The sequence below is a fragment of the Augochlora pura genome, chromosome 3 (genome assembly GCF_028453695.1).
Source record: "Augochlora pura isolate Apur16 chromosome 3, APUR_v2.2.1, whole genome shotgun sequence".
In the NCBI taxonomy this organism is placed as follows: domain Eukaryota; kingdom Metazoa; phylum Arthropoda; class Insecta; order Hymenoptera; family Halictidae; genus Augochlora; species Augochlora pura.
In genome coordinates this window covers 610248-633021 of record NC_135774.1, presented here as the reverse complement: position 1 = coordinate 633021, position 22774 = coordinate 610248, and the positions used below count along the sequence as shown (strand labels likewise).

Below are 22774 nucleotides of genomic sequence, written 5' to 3'. Positions count from 1 at the left end.
ACGTCATCTACGGAGGACAAGGATTTATAAAAACTATCCGTAGATAGTGTATATGAATTTATATATATATTTGTCGATTTATTTCATGAAATCTCATAAAACGTATAAAATGTATAATTCCAATTGCATCGATGAATCTATATATCAAAAATAAAAATAATCGATTTATAAATTTTTTATCGGCTAGTTAATCGTAAACGCTTTCTTACGGCTATGTTTCTTCAAAAAGGCCAGGGTTTAGGAAGCAATGTTTGTTAAATCCTATTAATGTTACCATCAATGTCTGACATTCCTCTTTTGTCGTTCTCTGTATTTTTAATCGCGCGTCTATCTGTAAAAATTAATACTGTATAATTGTACTGTTTTATATGCGTTCCAACGATCGTTGTTGCATCGTGTAGCTCGTGAAAATTCTTCGAATATGTAATATACCATAGTAAATAAGTCCTGTAGATGAGATTGCCACGCATAATTCATAAATACTTCGCATAAAATTTGGATGAACCAGCTGCCAGTTATTGTATCTCGAAAAGCGACGTATCCCGGAAGAGTAGCCTGTGCTACTAGTATATCCTCATAGTTTCTTAGCGTCTCTTTGCAATTCACTTTAGAACTGATCATTTCGTCGATGGAGTGAAAATTACTAATGTCTGTTGTGTGCCGCGGTTCTTTCACGGATTTCTGTATTTTCTCCCCTCTGAAATACAACATGTATATTTTTCGAAATCTGCACTTCGGCAGGAACGACGTTTACGGGAACTCCCATACTTGCCTACATAATTGAAAAATAAAGATTTTTGGTTTCCCAGCGAGACGAGGACAAGCCTCCGCGGTAAAGTATTCCAGAATATCCTTGCATAAAACGGTTTTGGCGTTTTGTACATCGCTCCCAGGAATATTATCCACGCATTCGATTTCGGTGGTCTCGTATTGCGAATTTACGTTACCATGGCTACTAATGATAACAAAACAAGAATCAACTTTCCTTAATTGCTTTTGTTGGGAAAACTCTCTTACTTTTTCCACAAGTTGCTTGAAAGAATGCAGATGGTTACAGTCGGTGATTTGAAATTCTTTTGGAACTTTGTAAAATATTCAATTGGCTCTACCTCTTTCGTTAAATCAAAATGAGAAATGACTTGGAAGCCCATCTCTTCGAAAAGATGTTTGATATTCTGTTCATCGTGGGCTGCCGAGCTTCTAACTTCTTTATGAGAATACTTGTAATGAATGTTTGTGATTATTAAAACCAGTCCATGAGGTTTACTTCGCATTGGATATCTTTCAACATTCTCATATACAGGTCCATCCAAAAATTCTGTAGCCTTCCGTACTCGAATTTGTAAAGGAATGTTTGATAACTGTATATCATAAAAAAAATTGTCTGGTACCCTTTTTAAAGGAATTGGACAATATTTGTGAGTGTTTATCTACTGTAAAAATTCTTAGCGGTCAGAACGTTACTTGGGTATATTACCTTTCTATATTACTTTCTATTTTGTATTCAAAATCTTTTTGGCCAACAGGCTCTTTGTTTATAATGTTTCCTTCAGTATCCGGGAATACACATTTTCTTCCTTCTAAGATATCAGCCAGACTTTCGTGTTCGCTTTGTTTTAAACTCGTGACGAAACGATTGAACGCGTACGGCCCTCTTGTTTTAATTGTCAAGTATATCTCTCGTACGGTTGATTTCTCCGTAAGATTCTCCTAAAATAATGACAAACAAAAGAAAAATTCGTGAAAACTTAAGTTTACGCCAAGATTCGATATTATAACGTTTCATTCTTACCTTCCAACGTGGTACGTTGACATCGTCTCTATTAAAAATTTTATTTTCCAATAATTTTGGCCATAAAGAATTTAAATTGATTCTGGGTACTATATGTTCGCAGTAACGATCTATCGTTTCTCGGTGGTTTTGATTCATGTTGAGTACCATCAAGCAATTTCCATATCATCGAATAAAGAGGATTTTTCTTTCATTGAGCAACGATACGCAATATATGTATCGTAATCGTGTAGATCTGTTTCATCGGTTTCGTATAGTTGATTGCATTATTAATTAGTTGCATATGTAGTCATTAACAAAAACCCCTCAATGTCCACGCTGTATAAGAAGAAACCAGTTACGTCTAAATAAATGTATCGTAGTATACGTATATGCACTAAATAATCTATGATAACGAATGATACTGCATTAGCTTTTAATCAATCAATATGTGTATATGTTAATGATGTCATATTCGTATGAAATCAGTGAAAAATTCAAGTTTGTATCTCATATGGTACAAATGCAGTCGCCAAGGAATTAATGTTAGTTTGTGCGTTCTCTATAAATTGTTCTTAATATTGACATAAAATGGGCCATCAATAGGGTTAGTATGTCCAAAATACATTCCTGACGTTTGATCTGTTACATGTATACCTGTACGTGTACACTGTTTGGTAGAAATGTAGACAAAAGGTGTCAAGAGGTTGGTAGCGCATAAACTATTGAACACACAGCTAGGAAACCAATGCATTACAATGCGTACAACGTTACTCGTACCGTATGCAGTAAGGGGTTCTACTTCTGAACACCTCCAAGCCGTAGCTTGATTCGTTAACGAGAATCAACATAGAAATTTTCGTTGCTCCGATTGGCTGACGATTCACTACTAGGACAGGATACACTGCGAATTGGACACGCAATAAAATAGTATGGACGTGCGAGCCAGTTTAGAGAATAAGAGAAGTGTGCAGAAGTAGGACTCGTTGCTTTTTATAGCATTCGTATAAGAAAAGTGAGGAATTATTTGAATATTTAAGTAGAATTATCCCATGTCTCTACTAGAGCTAATATTTTTTTTTCGAGCAGAGATCGCACATGACAGCTGTTGTTAATATCAGTATGAATATACGGCCGACAATGCCATAGCAGATTTTGTAGTTCTCTTTGGACAATGCAACCTGTGTTATCCGTGAAAATTAGGGCGAGAATGAGCGAGATATCAAAGGTATTCGGCTAACCCAACTTAACTACATAAAAATAAATTTGGTGCTAAGTTTACTCGCATGCCACACCTATGATATTACCATAGGCAGCTATCTCTCTTCGGTCGGTCATTTTACTACCAGTTTCAGCGATTTGCCGCTACGAAACATTGCGCTGAATACAGCTTTTACGAAGTAAATAGCGAATGTTTCTTGCATCTTGAGACTAACAATAACTATAGTAAGTATAGAAATCGTTACAAAATGTAAGACTATACAGCAAATAAATAAATTATATAGGTAATTTTCCATAGGCCTTGCCAATCCTGGAGGAATTTTTGCATGTAAAACATTCCAAACTATGTTACCGCTATGGAAGGAATCACAGATAAGATACTATAATGTAAGAAAAGATACTGTTTGATTACATTCCTGCTCGAGAGATTTCTCTGTTCTTTCCATTGAACGCCATTTAATGCTGTTAATTTACGATGCTGTTATCCTTCACAGTCGGCATTATTTAAAACACAGACGCTCAAACTCGTTCTTTACGAAAATTCTCTCTCTCTCTCTCTCTCCTTCCCACTCGCTTGTGCGTACGTTCATTTTGTTTGACTTCTGCAGCATCTTTTTAAATTAGATCTCAGACTGTATATTACACGAGAATGGAAAAGGTGAAGATGACTGCTTGGGCTGGATAGAGAAACAGACAACAAGATAAATACGTGATCAATTGTGCGATGGAAAATGCAAGACGGAATGGGCATGTACATTGAGGTAAGATGAAATGAGCGGTGAAGAGAAATGTGGACATAACGTGGCGGACGTCGCCTAAAAGCTTGTCCAATAGGTCGCATCGCTGTACTCTCACAACGTCGTCCTTGGAGTTGATTGTCGTAGATCTTATTATCCCCACTTGTTTCAAGGAGGAGTCAGCTCTCAGCCAGTGTACGTGTATATTCGGATAGGTACACTCCATTCGTGTTCATCGCGTATGTGTTTGCGCGCGCATGTGTATACCTAGAGGTTAGCCCGACGAAGGGTGAAGTCCCCCCCGTAGCCCGGGGCCAACCTTGTTAGCGCTAATGATGGAATTCGCTGTGAAATGCACAGTGGGTCGAGACAAGTTGGATCTTCGACGAGCTTCCGTTTCTTGGTTTCTCGATCGTTCTACCAAACAACTATTCTCGGATAATTTTGTCCCACATCGTTTCTCTCGTTTCGACTCGATTCGAATCAACGATATTCTCGGTACGTATGTAAACTACATCGTACTTTGCAAAGGAAATAAAATGCAGTTTCGGAGCGATTCGATTTTTATGCGAGCGAGCGAGCGAGTATGGGATGACGAGGAGCGATGCACGGAGCTGCGTTGTAGGAAGAGATGATAAGTAAAAGCGGGGTAAGAGTTGCGGAGCAACCTCCGTTATCCGGTCTACGTTATCCTCGCAAATCTATTAGACCGGAAAACGAGATAGAACGGCAGAATGGCGTCTAGAAACAAACGACGGCCGATAGGAGCGAACAAGCAGTGAATCACCTAAGCACTTGTTTACCGAGAGAATCAAGAATTCAGGGATGCCGTTCAGAGTCTTGGAATCCAGCCCCATCGGTTTTCCACCCCCGCCACGATTCCACACCACTACAGCCATTTTCTCGTTCGTGAATTCGCAGCACGAGAATGGTATCCGTCGCGGCAAAAGGCACGCGCCCTTTCACAGAGAAGGACGAAACATTCGGGTTAGGGGAATGGAATAGGGTACCGGGGATGGTGAGAGTAGCGGCGGCGGCGGTGGTGGTGGTGGTGGTGGTGATGGCGATGGCGATGCCGATGGCGGTGACGACGACGACGACGACGACGACGACGACGACGACGGAGACGGCGACGATAGCGATCGGCAGCGGTGACGGGGCAACCAGCGGTAGACTGGTGGGAGGTAGAGTCGGGAAAGCAGCACTAGAATCGCTAAATGTAATTCGGTTAAAAGGGTTTTAGCAATACAATGCATATAAACATGAGTGCCCCGCCTCAACGTTTCTCTGTGTTCCTTTGCGTTCGTCCGCATGCTCTACCCTTGCTTGCGCCATCCGATTCTAGTCAACTCTGCTAAACAACCTACCAAGCGTCCACCCCATCGCCTGATTCAGTCCGGTCAGAATACTCATCGTCTATCGCAATCTCTGATACGTTCGATCGAGTCCACCGAATCATCGAGATTCGCGCGATATAGAAAGTTGCTCGTTATTGTACCGCATACATATACATAGTTCGTAATCGCGTTACAAGCTGACAGGAAGTTTTTGTGGAAAATGTACTGGCGATCGTACGCCGAGATCAAGAGATATCGATCGTACCGAGATACGCGTCAACAGACTTTTCGTCCCATCCGTATATTCGACGAATGTAATTTTCCTTCTTCTTTTGCTCTTTTCCGTTTCGTCGCTGACGACTGGTTTTCCAAACGGGTGGCTTTCACTGGCTGCAGCCAGTAGGAGCAGTCATCCGCGTAACATCGCGGAATTTGTAACGGGGAATTAGCATATCATAAATACTGATGATCCGGTTTGCGTGCGGGTACACGGTAGCAAAGAGAGCGTAAGGGCGAATGAAGCGGTCGGGACGGCGGTGAGGGCGGGTGCCGGAGGATTATGATCGCCCGATGGTCTGTTTCGAGCAAGTTCTAGGTCGAGTTTTCTTCGAAAAGACAGACGACTACACCCGCAGCTCCGATTCCGGGGAGTGTCTGTGGACGAGAAACGGTCGTAACGCACGCTTTACATCTTCGCGCCACGTATTTGCATAGCGGGAATCTGGGGATAGAAATCAAGTTCAATGTTTTCTCCGTTATCCATCATTTATTTTAGGAACTTGTTGCGACACAGTATAACGTTTCTTTCGCATTGCACTCTCTACGTTAGTCGTACACGAATAATATTTACAATTAAATCATTTATCATAAATAGGTACGTGTTTTCGATTGAAATAGATCTAAGATAACCTCGGAATAAAGCTACAATTGTAAAGATAAAGTCTTTGACGCGCGTGCTGTGCGCGTGTCGCACGCTCCGTGCGTTTCCTTAGCTTTTATACACTTTTTCCGGCTCCACCCCATAGTTGAAGATGTACAGCATTCTCGTACGCACACGTACATATAATTTTCGTATTAATACAGAGTAGAAACGCGCGAGATGCGCGTACACGTTCTCGGGTAACGGTGAACTCGACAATATTTCCGAATTTTTCGTATCCTTCGAAATACGATTGCACACTCGTCGATTACATTCTTTGTTCCCTATATTTACAGAGGAATGTCGCAAGATTATTAATCGGTGCGGTTTACGTAATAGGTAACTATGTATGCACGTATGTATCTATGTATGCTCGTATGTATGTTTGTACGTATGCATGGCTTTATGCATGGATGTACGTATGTGTGTGTATGTATGTATGTACGTAACGTACGTACGTACGTACGTACGCACGTATGTATGCATGTACAAATGAACGAATGTACGCACATTCGTGGGATTGAAAATCCGATTTTGTTTTCAGTCTAATCGAATCGGTGCGTCTTTAATACCCGTTAGTTAAACATACATGTATACGTATTCCTTCGTCCCCTGGCGGATATCACGCGCGAGCTTCCGTTCTCGTACAGTTTTCGTTTCCGATATCGCGACACTTGTATCAAGTATCAAACGCGACGCGGAATCGGCGAAGCTTTTTCTCGATTTCTATTCGCGATGCCGGACGATTTTTCTATTGTTTGCTTCGCTCTCGTCCCTTTTATACCACGTAAGGCCGATAAAGCGGTTCTTGAAGTTCAGTCGTGCTTCTCTGTGTTTCTTGTAACGTTCCTTTAGCATCCTCCTGCGAACTCGGCGAGTTTGTGCTTGGATCACCTCCGGATTCCCTCTCGGTGTTTCTCGTATTTCCTCCGTCTTCGACTTTGCTATTTGTACGTGCCTCTTGTTGCGCCTTTTTACTTCTTTTCCACTTCATTCGTCGATTTTGAAACCAAATTTTCACCTGAAGTTAAGCAAACATGCGTTCAAATCGTCTATTCGACGCGATCGTCGTTATTCGGATCGAATAACGCGACGACAACGTTCATACCGGTCCATGCTTAACATTTAATAATAATCACAACGACAATGATAAATACACGTATATCTACCGGATAATTGGCTAACGGAGAAAGAAACATGCACGAGACAACTGGCACCGTGGAACGGATATTACCGAACAAGTGTCTCGGACTAGATACGCGTCGACGTAATGTTTGAGAAGAGCTTCAAAGATCTCAACCGAAACCGTGAATAGATTGATTCCACGATCGTTCGCGCGAATCGTAACCGGTAACGTAGGATTTCCCGAATCGCTGTGGCTACATAGAAAAACGCGATGTTTCCTCCGCCCTTTCCCCGTTCCCTGCTTCCCATCGCCAACTTCTTCCCTTTTACCCTTCTTCGGTCTTTCGATCACTCTCTCTCTCTCCCTCTCTCTCTCTCTATTTCCCTCCGTGGATACGAGTTTCTCCTGCCCCACCGACGCAGCGAGAGAGCAATGTAAATCTTTCGAACGATATATCGTATGCTTGAACCGACCCAGCTCACTCCCATTTAGTTTCCACCTCGCTTCCACATAGTTTTCACCTCGCAACCGACTCGCTCTCGATTACATCTCCACCCTTCGGGAAGGAATACACGTGCCTTCTTTCTCCGCGTGTAACGCGCTTGCATACAAAAAGCTTCCAACCGAGATCTAGAATATTGAATTCCCTCGCTGTACGAGTATATTGCGAACACGAAGGAAACCAGCTGAATCTCCGCTCGCCGAGTCTAGCCGATCCCGACTATATCACGGAACGATACGTTGCGCGACAATAGCTGACAGCCAATTGTTTACCTATACAAATACCCTATGCTTCCGTGTCGTTTTCGGTGTACGCGATTCGCGAACGACTCTGATTCGAACCGCAGCGAGATCGCGTCGCGATCCGATCACCTTCGTAGCGACCGGTGTCTAAGTGGCATCATGCATTTGCTAAGAAGACAACGCGAGTCTGTTTCACGAATTGTTCGAATAACACGCGCTCGTATCCTTACGCTTTCCCCGCGCGTCGGCACGAGAGCGTACGCGCGAAAAAGAACGAGAGAGCTCAGAGTTCCAACGTCCGAAGGGTAGGGCGAGTACAAGCTCGGGAATAGAATCGGTTAAATATCGAAACAAATCAGGGATTCAGCCTGTCATAATTCAGACTTCCGTTGCTATTTGCCGAGAGCGATCCATCAGAACACGTAAGCTTCGAAGTTATGTTTAAGTTGTTCGAGTACGCGAGAGAATCGTTGGCTTGCATTACTGGTTGAGTTGGCCGAGGGGGGGAGAAAGAATCGTAGATTATTGCGCGATGTTTCTTCGGTAAATTTGTCTTTATCCGTGATTCGACTCGATATCCGTTCCCTTCGGCCCGCTTTCCGAAATTGCAGAGGAGTGTTTGAGAGCAGAGCTCGCGAGGAGTGTGTGCTGCTTCGATGCCCAACCATAGATAGACTCGCGCGAATGTTTGCGACGCGACGCGAGATTCGCTTTTTCAATCGGGTCGCAGAAGCGTGCTTGCAAAGCGTAGAGAGACGGTTCGCAGTTGTATTTTACCTGTGTTTCCGTGAGCATCAGCGAGGTGGCTACTTCGAACCTTTTCGGTCTGCTGAGGTACTTGTTCTGCCTAAATTGTTTCTCTAATTCGAGAAGCTGTTGCGAAGTGAACGCTGTTCTTGGTCTCCTAGTTTTCCCGAGGAGAGCGTGTTGAGCTGCGCAACCTTCAATCAGACATAGAGACGGTTGACACATCGTTTTATCATTGATACAGCTACGGATACAACAATGCTATAGAGTAGGCGATGCAACGGGAATGTAGGAACGCAAGGATATAGGAACAGAGGTGAGATAAAGTACGACGAAATAGTTATTTATAATTATTTCCACCGGTACGGATAGCAATCGGGAAACCGATAAAAATCATCGAATGCTAATGCAATTATCGCAAGTGTAAATCCCCATGGGTAGCGATGGTATGATTTGGGGTTGGAAACGGTTGGGGGTAAAAGGCGAGGCAAGGGTAGCCGCCCTAACGATTAGTCCTCTGAACGACTCTTGGTCGCATTCGACGATCTCCCCCTTATGATTTTACGAGCGTAAATCGAGGCCAAGTTTCAGCCCTGTGCCGTAATGCGATATATCGACATACTTTTATTATTATGTATTCTCGCGTGCGCCGTCGTCGCAGACTTTGAATGCGAATCAGCTTTAGCTCCCGATTTGAATTTTCCGACAGATCCTTTCCGATTGGTTCGAGACGATGCGCCGCCATAAATTAACCAAATTACCGCCTAATCGTTTTCTCGAATCCACTGGGAGGTGAGCTCTCGCGACTCGTCGTACGAAACCGAGATCGGGTCCTTGTTCTACGATCGATCCGATCCGATCCGATCCGATCCGTTTCCGTCTCAATTCGATACGATTCACTTTCACGACGGACTGTGTGCCAATCAAGAACACCGAAAGATTTATCGTGTTTTTCGTTACTATTATTACCGTTGCTTTCAAAGCAGGCGCGTCCACCCTCCTTCCGACTAAACTATACGCAGCAAGTGTGTGACCGGCTGTCAATGTTTGTACACATGGCAATGTTTAGTTCCGCGCGCGTTTGGATTAATCTCGAAGGTGCGACACCCTTATGTCGCTCCTAATCAGCCGTTTAACCAAACGCTTCGCACCCGGCCACCGATCTCGTTTTTTTTTTTCGCCATCGAGAAACCGATCGATGGATCTTCCTCGTCCAGATTATCGTACAGTTATTCCTTGCCGAATTTACGTACAAGAATTTCCAAAGAAGGGGTAATCGTGGGACAATCGTGGCAGCGTTCTCGGCGAAGTCTACCCGAGCACGAGTATCGTTGGTCGTCGCGAACAGTTGACAGCTCCGCTCTCGTTATTTACTGTTTGGTATAGGTATCAATAGTTTCCTCGAAACGATAGTTTGCAACCCGCTGCGCGCATATGGTCCATTTAGGGAGCTCCACCCTAGCGTGTCGTAACAATTACTATTCAGACGATTGGCTGTGTTTCTTCGAACAACCCCCTAAGATTTGCCGACATCGTCCCGTCCCGTTTTCAAGTTGAACGGGCGCCGAATCCGTTCGCTCGAGAACGCGCTCCTTACGAATTCCTATCCCTCTATCACGATTTCGTAAACAGACTCTGGACCGAGAATAAAAGATCGCCGAGCATCGATATCGGATATCCGATGCGCGCGAGATACAGCCGACGAAGGATATTCGACACGGTGCTCGACGGGGTGTAGCGGACTCGCGCCGTCTTTCCGCTTCCGACGATTAGTAGTTGCTTTACGAACTTTCGCCGATTGGCTTCGATCGAGCCGAAACTCGTATAATGGGCGATAGTTTCGGCACCACCGACGAGAGTGAGCAAGTTATGACAGATGTCGGTAAACAAGAGGGGTGGCGGCGCACCATCGAGTGGACAATTACCATTTTCGTACTTCTCCATGTGGGGTAAAGCTGTGGGGAAAAGCTGTGGGGTGCCGTTAAGGTTAGCGTCATTCGCCGACCCCCACCACACTTTTATCATGATAATTTAATTTATTTGGGGTCCTATTAGCCGCTTCACGCCAGCTCACCCTTAAATCATAACGATCGCCACGCCGGTAAACATCGGCTATTATCTACGTACTTAACGCTGAGTTTTCATTCTTCGTCTTTAATTCGCAATTCCCTTTCCTGGCTGTCCCCTGCTCTTCTGCTTTCCCACCTGCGCCTTCCTCCCTACCTGTCTAACTACAATCTATCTACACGTATCGTCTTATCCTTTCTTCTTCCAAGCAGTTTCTCCCGATTACAATAATACAAGTTACCCGATTAGTTGGCCAATTTGTTCGACAACGTTATGAGAAGATAACGTCCTCGGCAGAGAAGAGTAGTCTCTGACTCCCTTTCGATCGTCTTCGACGTCGAAATTTTCTAGTTTACTATTCTCGTTTCGCGTCCTCGAGCTTCATCGATGGGTGTGAGCGGACGTGGGCGCGGGAACGAGTAAGAGAGCTCGCGCGCGCGCACGTTCTCTCCCGAGATCGTTCTCCCTCTCCTTGTTTCGCATAGCGACGGAAGCTCCGCCTGTAGCCCCGAGTCCTCGATACGGCCCGCCTCCGAATTCTCAGCCCCTCGCGTATAGAAAGCGAAGGAAGTTGCGAACAGCGAATAGCGAACAAGGAATACCGGAACACGCCGATCAAAGACCAAAGACAAAGAGACGAAAGACGAACGACTAAAGAACCAAGGACCAGCGCCCATCGAAGAGGAAAGGAGCAAAGATAACGCCGCGATGGAACAGTTCACCGTATCTCACTTCATTCGAGGCTTTACGGCTACGATTGCGAGACGCTTGTCATCGACTCGTCTCTTTCCCGCACCACGGTTACGGATCCACGGCGATACCTAGGCGAGGTTTACACGAAACACGGTTGGAGGAGGAGGACGACGACGAGGAGGAGGAGGAGGAGGAGGAGGAGGAGGAGGAGGTGGAGAACTGGAAGAAGGAGAAGAGGGTGGAGCGAGGGTAGACCGTTTCCCGAGGCAGAAAAAGTTGGCCAACTTTTCTCAGAGTATTATTTTCCCTGTCCGAAATGGTTGGATTTAATTTGAAACTCGCCTCGCGAACTCACCACAAATCACGCCATAAACATCCGGAACGTTACCGTTCCATTTCGGCGTGGAACCGTCGAATGAAACAGTTTTCACTACTTTGTTTCCCCTACTTCGCGGTATCGCTATCGCTCCGCCTGGATGTTTCAATCGGTGATCAGCGCGTCGCGTTTTCCTTTAGATTTCGATTTAATTAGACAGTCGATGCGCGCTCGCGTGGAGGCCAATGGGAGAACGCTTCGACAATAATTTCGCATTTCAACGCGATTCTACGATATAAAGCATCGTAGAATTCATGGACACGCGAGCACGGGTGCACGGGTGCACGGGTGCACGGGAGCACGGGAGCACGCGGACACGCGGGCACGCGCGCGGCTGTCCGAAGTATCATCGAACGTACTCGCCCATACCTACGTGTCGCCAACAAACCAGATCATAGAGATATAGGATGGCGCATTTGGGCGAACGTGGAACACGTTACACATTGGGTAACCAAGATCTGTTTGCTCGCGGCTGGCCAAACTAGCTGGCAGCTAATTCAGAAACACCATTACCGCCTATATGCCTATAGATAGGTATGTAGACCGATGCCACCGCCACTGCCACCATCACCGCTACCGCTGCCGCCGACACCACCACCAACGTTTCCGCCACCGTTGCCGCCATCGCCCATCGTCCGTCGCCCGTCGCCCGTCGCCCGTCGCCCGCCGCCCGTCACCCGTCGCCCATCGCCATCGTCGTTGTCATGGTCATCGTCATCGTCATCGTCATCGCTACAAACACACCTCTGCTCTCTCATTTCAATTAGTCTTCGTTCGTCTGTCCTTTCGTCCCTCGTAACTTAACTAACCAACTCCGTGGACATTTTTCGCAACTTGTAACTGTTTGCCACAGGTGCGAAATATCTCGCGTAATTTAGACGCGACCGTGTGTACCGATCGCGGATGCCTCGCCATAGATTGGATCGATTTACGTTCTTGGATCGTTCGAAAGACGAGCGAAATTAGCCGCTCCAGCGTCGCGTAAGTCCGTGGAGTTTCCATGGTAACTGTGGAACGCTGGTACCGGCACTATGGTATCGTTGAGAGAAGGGTGTAGGGGATGAATAGACGGATGAATGACGCACAATTAACTAATTAAATCATCCGCCAACCCTTCGCGTGCTTCATCTCTCGGGTATCGTTCCCCTTTGTTGGCAGATCTCCTGCCACCGTCTCGCCGACATCTTCGGCCATTGTTACACCTTTCCGTTTCGCATAACGTGGCCGAACGTCGCGTTAAATAACAACGGCGACAAGCCAGAAGCACTTTGAAAGTTGTCCTCGGAAAGCCGGAACGGGAGAAGAAGGTAAGGGAGATGAGGGAAAGGGCGAAAGGGCTTCGCAAGAGATAAATAGGACATTTAATGGAATAGTTTCGGCTTGGAGGCAGTCGAATCGAAAAAATGAAACGGCTGCGGTCGTTTCAGTTGATTTCGATTAATCCGAAAGCAAATTGGCGTCCCATAGTTGTATAGCGGAACACGGGGCGCAGTTTACGCAGTTTTCAGTGTAAACGAAACGGAGAATACCATCGGGCTGTGCAGAAGGTCGCGAAATACGCGCGGCCGTGCTATCGTTCCAGTTAAATTTCGATACCTCAAAGCTCGACGCGAAATAGATGAAACATGGTGTTGTCGCAACGTTGCCGCGAGTATAACGCGCGACAAATATTCCGCAAATAAAAGCTCGCATCTCCTACCTTTACCCAACCTCCTGTCAGCTCACGGTGCGGAGCCGGTGCGGGGCCGGTGAGTCGCGCACTCACCATTATTTACATAAATGTCGAGAGCGCACGAGGATGCGAAACTAACAGAGAAAGAGAGAAAAGAGAGAGAGAGGGAGGGAGGGCGACAGAAAGAGAGAATCTGGGCAAAGGATAGAGAAACAGAGAGTGGCCAGGGTTGAACGGGACGGTGGTACTCCCATCCAGCAATTTTTTAACAAGTCGAGTTCGTGTTCCCTGCCGACGCGATAACGGCCGCTTCAGGTGGGGCTGGATGCATTCGTTTTATTTTATTCCACGAGACCGTTTTTTTTGTACTCGTTGTTCGTTTTACGCTATCGGGTTTTCGCCTTTTTCGTCGACGTTGGATTGCTCGGCAACTACCAATCAGGATCATCTGACAGAAAATACCCCGCGCTCCGTCCCGAGCATCCAACTCCCTCGCCGTCGCGCACTCCCTCTCCCACGCGCGGCCACCATCCCTCCCCGTTCCCACTCCCTCCGTCCGTCTCTCTTTCTCCCTCTCCCGCTGTCTCGCGCTCTCTCCCTTTCTCCCTTTCTCCCTCTACCCCCCCGTTCCCTCATTCCCTCTTCTCCCCCGCCGCCCCGTTCCCACCGGTTTCGGGACTCTCTTTCACTCTTTCCGCATCCACCCTCCGCCATATATGTACACAGCCGCATATACTCCACCTCATCCTCTCGTTCGTCTCACCCTCTCGCTCGCGCTCTCTTTTGTATCTCCATCTCCCTTTATTCGGATTCGTTCCATCTCGGCAACCTGGCCTGCTGCTACGTTCACCGACCAATTTGTTCGATAAAAGCTCTCGACTGATTGGCTGGACAACGCGGCCACGGCTCTTTTTTCCAAGCGTGAAATTTACCGTGGTAACCAACTCATTCTTTTCTATCGCGGTTACGAATATTCGTCGGCCAGAGTCCGAACTCACGATGCTTCCTTCGACGTTCCGTGCCATTTTATCGCGTATTTTCTCCGTATTACACGTATATTGCTCTGCCATCGTGTTCGCGCGAGACGCGCCCCCCGTCTTCCGTTCTCGCAAATAATCTTCAACACTTTCTCCGCACGAAATGTGGATGAGAAATCGTTTCGATCGGATATCCTAATTCGTAGAAAATCGTTGCCTACATTCTTTCCTCTCTAACGAACACTGATATCCGGAATCTAACGCGAATCGTTTCTTCGGAGCGTTTGTTATTTGTTGTTAAGAAAATTACGAAAACTGCTGCGCACCCTGCCGCTGCATCGCGAAATTTCCCTCCGACATTATCGTCCGACGACCGGCCTAAAAACTTGAGTAGCCAGTCAATATGGGGCGACGAAGCGTTACATTAGGCATGTAAACATTCGCTATCTGTCCATCCTACGAGCAATCTGTCGATCGAATTTTCACCTCGTCGCACTCCACCGTCGTACAAACTAACTCTTCCGATTCGAACAGCTATCCGTTCTCGCAGTGCCGTCGAGTCGCGTTATTCTTTGGTTCATTTAACGGATCATTTAACCAACTATAACAAACGTTATTCGACAGTTATTTTGCAATCCGTAACCCACGAGTTTCTGTAGCAACGGCAACGCGCGTCGGATAACCGGAACAAGGTATTTGAGAGAAAGAGTTCGGTAGAATCGGACGGAATCGGCAGAATCGGGAATAGGAAGGAAAGCCGATGGAGACGATATCGAATCTCGATTCGAAGCGGCGGCGTCTACCGATAACGTGATAGAATGTCGTAACGAGACGCGACGCAACAGACAGTATAAAGAGGTATAACGTTACAATGAATGTTGCGTTACTCTACGTACGCGCGTAATGCATAGGTAGAGTGTTCGGAATCATTTGGATTTGAGGAGCGTCGAAACGCTACGATATTGTCAGCTGTACGATCATACTCACCGGCTAAATCGGCTGGCAATCTAGGATACAGCATTCCGGTTCTAGCCAACCACTCGAGTTGGAGCGGATGAATGTGGTGCTGTTGAGGATGCGGTCCGGTGGCCTGCGAATGTCCGATGGGTTGACCTTCTTTGTGGATAGAGTGAAACGCGCTTCCGCTCGCAGGGTGATAATAGAGTCCGCCGGGGTGTATGAGGGGCCCGCTCGGATGCAAGAGAAGAGCTTGATTCTGGCGAGTCAGTCCGGTACCGGTGGCAAGCGCACCGTAATGGCCGGCGGACAGATTCGAGCTGCCGGGAATACCGTTGCCGGTGGTCGGATCCTCCGATCCCGGCGAAATCGGAGGACTCGAGATGGGACTGTGGCTGGCGTTGCTTCCGGAACTGGCGCTTCCCGTTCTAGTCGGATCGACCTCGATCGACGCGTCGTCCTCGACGGTTTCCAGCCGATCGATTCGAAATCCTCCGTTTCCCGTCGCGACGCGATCCCCCCTGAACAAAGGTTTGCCGCGTTGAATCGCCATTTCTGCCGCGGCCGCGGCCGCGTCCACAGAGTCCACGCGAATGCCGGACAAGCGAATCTGTCGGCTCGCGGAAAGCTGATCGTGCACGGACTGTCGATCGTTTGGTTCGCGAACCAGTTCCAGGCTGGGCGAGATCGAGCCCTGTTGAACCGCTCTGTCGAACGGGCTCAACAGTGTCCCCAAAGACGATGCCCTCGGTTCTTCGGCTTCGCCGAAATTGGTCCCGCTGCCGTTTCCATTCTCGCTTCCCGCGGCACCCGCGGTGGTACCCGTGGTTCCGTCAGCACCGGGGACTCCGGCGGTCGTCGCGGCGCTGCCCGTGCCTCCAGGAATTCCCAGGCCACAGGACGACTCTGGCTCGTGGACGCGAACGGAGGCGTTCTCCAGACAGTGGCTCGGCTCCGTGCCGTGATTCCTCGCGGACGGCAGAAATCTCCGATCGCGGTCCGATCGATCGTAATCGACGTTCTCCTGCTTTCCCGTCGCTCGACCGAGGAGCGCGTCGATGCAAAACGACGTCTTGCCCAGAGAAACGTTTCGTCGATCCGTCGAATGGACCGGGTATCCCTGCGGGGACGTTCTGTCGGGCGAATTGTCCGATTCCCTGTAACGATTCGTCACCGCGGACACCATATCCTCGGTGAAACACCTGACCGCGGTAGCCTCGCGACTTTGAAAGAAGCTCGGCGATTCGTGCTCTTGCTGCGAGACAGGGACGGGGGCAGGAATGGGGACGGAAACGGACAGGGAGGATCGTTTCGAGTCGTGTTCCTCGCGATACTTCGACATTCGCGATCCGCTTTCGCGTTGCAACGGAGAACCGTTCGATACCGGACGTACCTCTCTATCGTCGGCTGTCCTTCCAAACGACTCGGTTCTTGCCACCACGCAGACCGATCTCGCCTCCCCTGACAACGGCGGCGAGAAGCTCCGCTCGCGAACACTTTTTTCAACACTCTGCTCTGTCGCACAAGCCCTAACCCGACCAATTTCTTGTCGCAGCTGCTGACAATATTCCCGCTCTCGTATCCGTTCTTCTTTCGGCTCCAGACCGAGTTCGGGTCCCGGTTCCGTTTCCGATTCCAATTCCGTTTCCGATTCTTGCTCTTGCTCTTCTTCCGAGTTCTCCTCCCGCACTTGCACCAGCTCCTGCTCCTGTCCGTACTCTTGCTGCCGCAAATAAGAATTCTCCAAGGTGCCTTGCGCGTCGTAATGCATAGCTTGCAGTCGCCAACCCGAAACCCAGTGAATCGAACGCTAGGCCATTTTTCGCTCGCTTATAGCGTTATCCTTTGCAAAACAACACCAAACAATCTTCAAACAAAATAGTCACTTTTCGATTTCGCGTCGAGTCCCTTTTGTTGGCCGCTGACCGATCCTTATTATATATACGGGCAAATGTTCTTTGGTAGCGACGGCCGATGCAATGCGATCGATGGTTGATCGCTGCGGTCGAATCGTTGGCCCATCGACTCGCGATCGATCTACGGCACGCGAACAATCGGCCGATGATCACCCGTCGCTGCTGGTCCGTATCCCCGAAATCCGTTCACGACACCCGACCGACTCCGTTGTTCCCTCGGGCCACGCGTCCGCAAGACCGTTCGACCGTCCAACCAACCACTAGACCGATCGCGATCGAACTAACCCGACCGAACCAAGCGTTTCGAGACGCGCGAGCGAGACGCGCGAAGGCAGCGTACAGGCAACGGCCGAACAATTTAGCCGATACCGAAATCTATTCGGACAGCGAGCAATATGTTTTTCTGCGACAGATAATCGAGCGTACGTTTCGATTTTCGTTGGCGATACGAGCGATTAACCCGACGCCGCGCCGCAAAGTGACGTCGCAAGGAACCGCGTGTACGTAACGGGAAAACCGCTCCCCTCTGCTACGGCGTTTCCGCGGTCAGTCGATTCTGCCACGCCTATCGCGGCGAACCTAGCGAATCTGCCACGCCTACGGCACCCCCTTTGTTCCCCCATTCACCGAATCCTGAATCCCGAATCCCAAATCTCCCCATTCCGCGTTCCAAGTCCCGACTCCCCGCGACTCCAGCGACTCCGGCGACTCCCGAGACCCGATTTCCAATTCCCGATTCTCTCTGGATTCTCGAGCGACGAGTTGTCCAGCCCAGAACGTCGAGCAACAAACAACGGAGGCGGCCACGAGACGCGAGATACGAAACAACGAGCGCCAGAGTAGATATTCTCGGTGCTCCGTGCACCGTGCACCGTGCACCGTGCACCGATCGCGACGTTCAAAGGTCCGGCCCGAATGATTTCTGCGGTAGAAAATTGGAATACGAACGAGGGAGGCGCTCGTATTCGCGCATGTTCCCAGTGCTTACCGAGTCGAAACTACCACGGTGACGCGAAGAAGGAGCTCGTCGGATGGTATTGTCGGAGAGAGAAGGGTTTCGACGGATGAGGAAGAATCATCGAGCGAGAGAAGAAACCGGTCGGGAAAGGAGCATCGACTTTCGAGTACGAGGACGAGGCACGAGAACGAGGGCGAGGACGAGGACGGGAACCACTAGCCAAGCAGGAAACGTCGCCCAGGACTGAACAGGGACAGCACCGCTTCCCCCATCGGCGACGGGAATCGTCCAATCCTGCGACGAGTATGGAACGCGCGCTAAGGAGAACGGATATGCAGTCGGGGGCCACGTGACTCTTCGAGAAACTCGCGGAGTGGAGGAATGCACCCAACTTTCGTTTCCCAGTTCGGCTAATGCAAGGGTAGTTGGCCGCCGTCCACGAATAATCAGAATAACCGATGTCGGCTTGCCGACGATACCCTCGCGGTTTTCCTTCCCGCGATCCTTATTCTTTCGCCGCTCTTGATTTATAAACTCCGATAGGAGCAACAACAGGCGCTCGTGTTTCAACCGACCTCGTATAAACCGATCAATTTCAGATGGAATCGCTTCGATAATCGATATTCAATTTAGTCCGTTTACCGTTTTATAGTTTATCGTCGATCGTTTATCGTCTATCGTTTATCGTCTATCGTTTATCATTTATCGTGTATCGTTTACCGCTCATTACAGTTTACAGTTTCTCGATGCTGACGTTCCACGTAAATGTCGCGCGCGCGTGCACCACGCGTCCGCTGTACGCGTATTCCACGCGTGCTTGCCGATATTCTGCTCCGAGTTGCAGCATTCGTCGATACACCGCGATGGGAAAGCAACGGAAACGTCGACGACACGTCGTATACCTGCATACGCGTACCTATCTACCGTTTTATCGGGCAGCTAATAGCCGCGTAATAGGCATCACGCCCAGTTTTCGAGTAATCGGTCTGTTATCGGTTGTCGCGCGCGATATACATGTACTATATCAGTCCTACCACGCATTTGCTTATCCTACCGATAAACTCTCTTTGCTTTTTAAAGTGTCTAGTCGAGCGTATCGAATTTGTTCAAATATTGTTTCGGCTCTACGAAACCCGTAAGAATCGTGGAAAGTCGCGCACGCTAATTACACGAATAACTCGCGCATTCTTGATCGACCCGCGCTGGCCCGGCCATTTCCTTCGATCTCGTCCTCGTTATCGTTCCGCTACTTTCACAAGCCTTGCAGTCGCCACGCGTCTCTACGCTCCGTCGAAAAATCGTTGAATCGCCGAATCGCTGAATCCGTCGAATCGTCTAACGTGGCACGGAGAGCGCCGACGAGAATGAGTCGAAAGTAAACGGTACAAGTTCGCTGGCCACCGCTTTTTAACCAAATAATACGCGGAGGCCACTTTATTTACTTAAGGATCGGGGCACGTCCAACGCATTCGTGGAAGAAAATTTTCAAACCGCTCTTCTAACGCGGCTCTTTTCCTCGCTCTCGTTTCATCTCCGCCTTTCGTCGCACGTGAAAATTCCTCGAGCCGCGTCAAGCTGGATCGATCATTTTATTTTTGCATCGCCTGATTGGCCTAATACACTTCTCGCCTCGCCACACCATGCAACATTTTCTATCGTTTTCCCTTTTCACCTACTCTAATATGCAGACTCCTACGAGATGTCTCGATCAAAATTTCGCAAAATTTCGCAAAATTTCTCAGGATTCTCTGTCCGACACGTTGCTACGCATGAATTTCTGTTACGGAGGATGTCTCTGCGACAGATATTATAAGTATAATAGTTAATACGTGCTCTTAGACAGCTCTTTTCCAAACCTCGATAGTCGTGTAAATATGAAAGGCTTTCAACCGATGATTATGCTTCGTCACGATAACCAAAGCTTATTTTCCTTCCGACCTTACGTAGACGTAGACGCAGACGCAGACGCAGACGAAGGCGTAAGGCTTTAGACTATGCATTTGTTTTCGCATCCAGTATATAGGCAAATACTGAAAATTCTAGTTTTTCGTTCACGCGTGAATCGTGGTGGAGGAGCTCGTAAAATTCGCTCGCGTCGATTACAAAGTTCAATTTCGTGAATTGCGTGATTGGTCGTTCTAATTGGCAAATCGGTCGATATTTATAATTTCACCGATAAGGAGTTAGACCGTACACCGTCTAAAGTCTTGTTATCCATACTTGAAAGTAATTAACGATTTGATGGCTAATTTATCCGGTCTTATCTTATTGTTGGGGATAAGACTGTTCGATCGGTGTCTCGATTATGCTATCACTGCCCATAGATAAATCGTAATTGGTGTCATGGATTCGTTCGTCTATACGTTCGCGTTGGCTCGTGTAGGTATACGTATAGATATGTAAATATTACAAGTATCGTCGGTCTTCTTCTATGGTCAACGTTATCCCTTGTCCGTGCACGCACACGCATAGCACAGATACGCAAAGGGACGCGTATACGTTCTGCCCTCCACCGCACATAGCATTTTCATTAATTTACTCCGCGCAGCCTTTGCTCGTCGATTTGTTCGTTGTCTTATTTTTCCTGTCCTTTTGCGAGAGACGATACCGTCGAGCAGCGACGCGTCGCTGCTCGTTAACGGCTAACACCGTGTCTTTTGCCACTTTCGCACTCTCCTATCGTTTCGCTCAGAGTTCCAAGTCGATTCTGTAATTAAAATCTTCCGGCCCCTATGCGGCCGTATCGCCGAGTTTGGCCCTTATCGACCATTACTTTTAATAGCGTTGTTAATGAAACTGGGTGTCGCGAAATTAACCTCTCGTTCCAGCAACGCTCAACCGAAATTGAAAGCGATAGAATTCTGATGAAGGTAATCAACCGGCAATTCTGAACGCGTCTGCAGTCCGTACTCAACAGTCCAGTACTATACCATTCTATACTATTCTATACTGTCTTGTGTCATTGACATGACCGATGACGAACATCGAATATCGTAAATTCCTGTATGAAAATGTAGAAAAGTACACGAAACTGTATGGAAACGGTATAAACGTGACAGTCGACGTACGGAGAATCGATGGAATTTTCTACGACTGCTGTTTTCCGTAGTTGCGCGGCTGTCTTCGACGGAGCGAAGCAAATAAAGAATAGCAGTTGGAACCGATCGGTAATGCAACGCGGAGCCATTGCTTCTGCCCGAAAGATAATCGGAACGGGAAATAGAGAAAACAAAGCGAGAGAGGAAGGTGGCAGTTTCTAGCAACTACGCCAGGTTTGAAAACCACTGGCTTCGGCTGATTACCGCGGTAACCACCCCCCGAGCGCCAATTAATCTTAACTTTTACGGGGCAAACACTTTTCATTAAGCTCGGTCCTGCCTCCAACCGGAGTCGAGTTATCCCCTCTCTGTTGCAACTTTAGCCACCCTTGGCTGCTCGCCTTTTTTCAACCCCCACTCTTCCAGGGCACGACTGGCTCTTCGCACTCATCCTCTTCGGAGAACGGCGAGGAACGGCAACGAAAATGGTTCCCCAGACAAGCGTTTAATCTGGCTCTAATTAGCAACTTACCCTGCGCGCCTCCGTTTCAACGTTTCACCTGTTCCCTTCCCTTGCTTGCCCTCTTTCTCCGTTGCCACCACCTACGCCTCCACCACCACCACCACCACCACCACCACCACCACTACCACCACTACCAACACCGCCACCACCACTGCTACCACCACCACCACCACCACCACGACGAGCAACGGTACCACCTCCACCACCGCCTCCGTCACCATCATCACCACCAGCAATACATACAGCATCGCCTCGTCCTCCACCTTGTTTTCCGCAGCTTCTCTTTTGTCTGTGCGCCGACCATCTTTCTTGCTCTTTACCCCTTCGGCTGCTGCCAAGTCTTTGCCGAGAGCAAGAGTGGGATTCCGCTGTGCCTCTCACAGTCGCGGCAACGGTCACAGTCACAGTCGCAGGTCGCAACGACCGGATACCTATCCGATACCCCACCCATTTGTCCAACCATTCAACCATTCGTGTAGCCGCAGAGCAACCAACTTGTCTTCTTGGCTATCATCGTTGGCCGTTATCAACGATCTTAGCATCTCGTTCCCTATGGCCTATAGTAATACCGTTACACCGTTCTATCGATTTTATAAACAGACGTTTCCGCCAATTACGAAACCAACCTAGGAAACCGCTCTTCGTGGGATCGATACGACATTGCGGAGCTCAAATTCTTTGAAGATATCATACGCCGCGCGATATACGGTGTACAGGTTGATACATTCTACGTACATGGACACTCGCATTCGTTGGTTCGTCTTGTAACGCGTTGCACGTATTCGAAACAGTGATACAATCTGTTTTGACTTTATCGCGATTTTAACGCAATCTCCTTGACAAAATCCAACGATTCCTTCTATCTTTTATAGATACAAGTTCCGTCGAACGTATCGCAATTTCTCGAGTAGGTATTGTTCGAACGGTCATGGTTCCAGCTAGATATCTTTGCTCGGCTTTCTTGCATCTGTCGAAACTACATAGACGATGGTTTA

At 48.1% G+C, this 22774-nt stretch overlaps 2 protein-coding genes across 4 annotated transcripts; both read right to left on the bottom strand.

The window, feature by feature from the left end:
- Positions 1-39: 39 nt before the first annotated feature.
- Positions 40-2519, bottom strand: Dronc (Death regulator Nedd2-like caspase). 3 transcript variants are annotated; one of them, XM_078177495.1, is made up of 7 exons: positions 2429-2519; positions 1793-2110; positions 1478-1710; positions 1018-1392; positions 773-955; positions 433-697; positions 40-331 (listed from the first exon to the last, which is right to left on the bottom strand). In XM_078177495.1, the coding sequence occupies exons 2-7, from the start codon at positions 1940-1942 to the stop codon at positions 212-214; spliced, it is 1326 nt and encodes a 441-aa protein (XP_078033621.1). In that variant the 5' UTR covers positions 1943-2110; positions 2429-2519; the 3' UTR covers positions 40-211. The 3 variants fall into 3 exon arrangements, with proteins under 3 accessions (XP_078033621.1, XP_078033622.1, XP_078033623.1); XM_078177497.1 differs by having other exon boundaries at positions 41-331; positions 773-1032; positions 1110-1392; XM_078177496.1 differs by lacking the exon at positions 2429-2519 and having other exon boundaries at positions 1793-2421.
- Positions 2520-6763: 4244 nt separating this feature from the next.
- Positions 6764-17115, bottom strand: Exex (motor neuron and pancreas homeobox extra-extra). The gene is made up of 3 exons (XM_078197526.1): positions 15375-17115; positions 8633-8796; positions 6764-7006 (listed from the first exon to the last, which is right to left on the bottom strand). The coding sequence occupies exons 1-3, from the start codon at positions 17113-17115 to the stop codon at positions 6764-6766; spliced, it is 2148 nt and encodes a 715-aa protein (XP_078053652.1).
- Positions 17116-22774: the final 5659 nt, after the last annotated feature.

Coding starts and splice junctions, on each gene's coding strand:
- Dronc (XM_078177495.1), bottom strand. CDS start 1,942: ATGGTACTCAACATGAATCAAAACCACCGAGAAACGATAGATCGTTAC. Junction 1,711..1,792: donor TCAACGTACCACGTTGGAAG/GTAAGAATGAAA, acceptor TCATTATTTTAG/GAGAATCTTACGGAGAAATC. Junction 1,393..1,477: donor ATAGAAAGTAATATAGAAAG/GTAATATACCCA, acceptor TCCTTTAAAAAG/GGTACCAGACAATTTTTTTT.
- Exex (XM_078197526.1), bottom strand. CDS start 17,115: ATGCATTACGACGCGCAAGGCACCTTGGAGAATTCTTATTTGCGGCAG. Junction 8,797..15,374: donor ATTGCCAGCCGATTTAGCCG/GTGAGTATGATC, acceptor GTCTGATTGAAG/GTTGCGCAGCTCAACACGCT. Junction 7,007..8,632: donor TGATGCTCACGGAAACACAG/GTAAAATACAAC, acceptor GCTTAACTTCAG/GTGAAAATTTGGTTTCAAAA.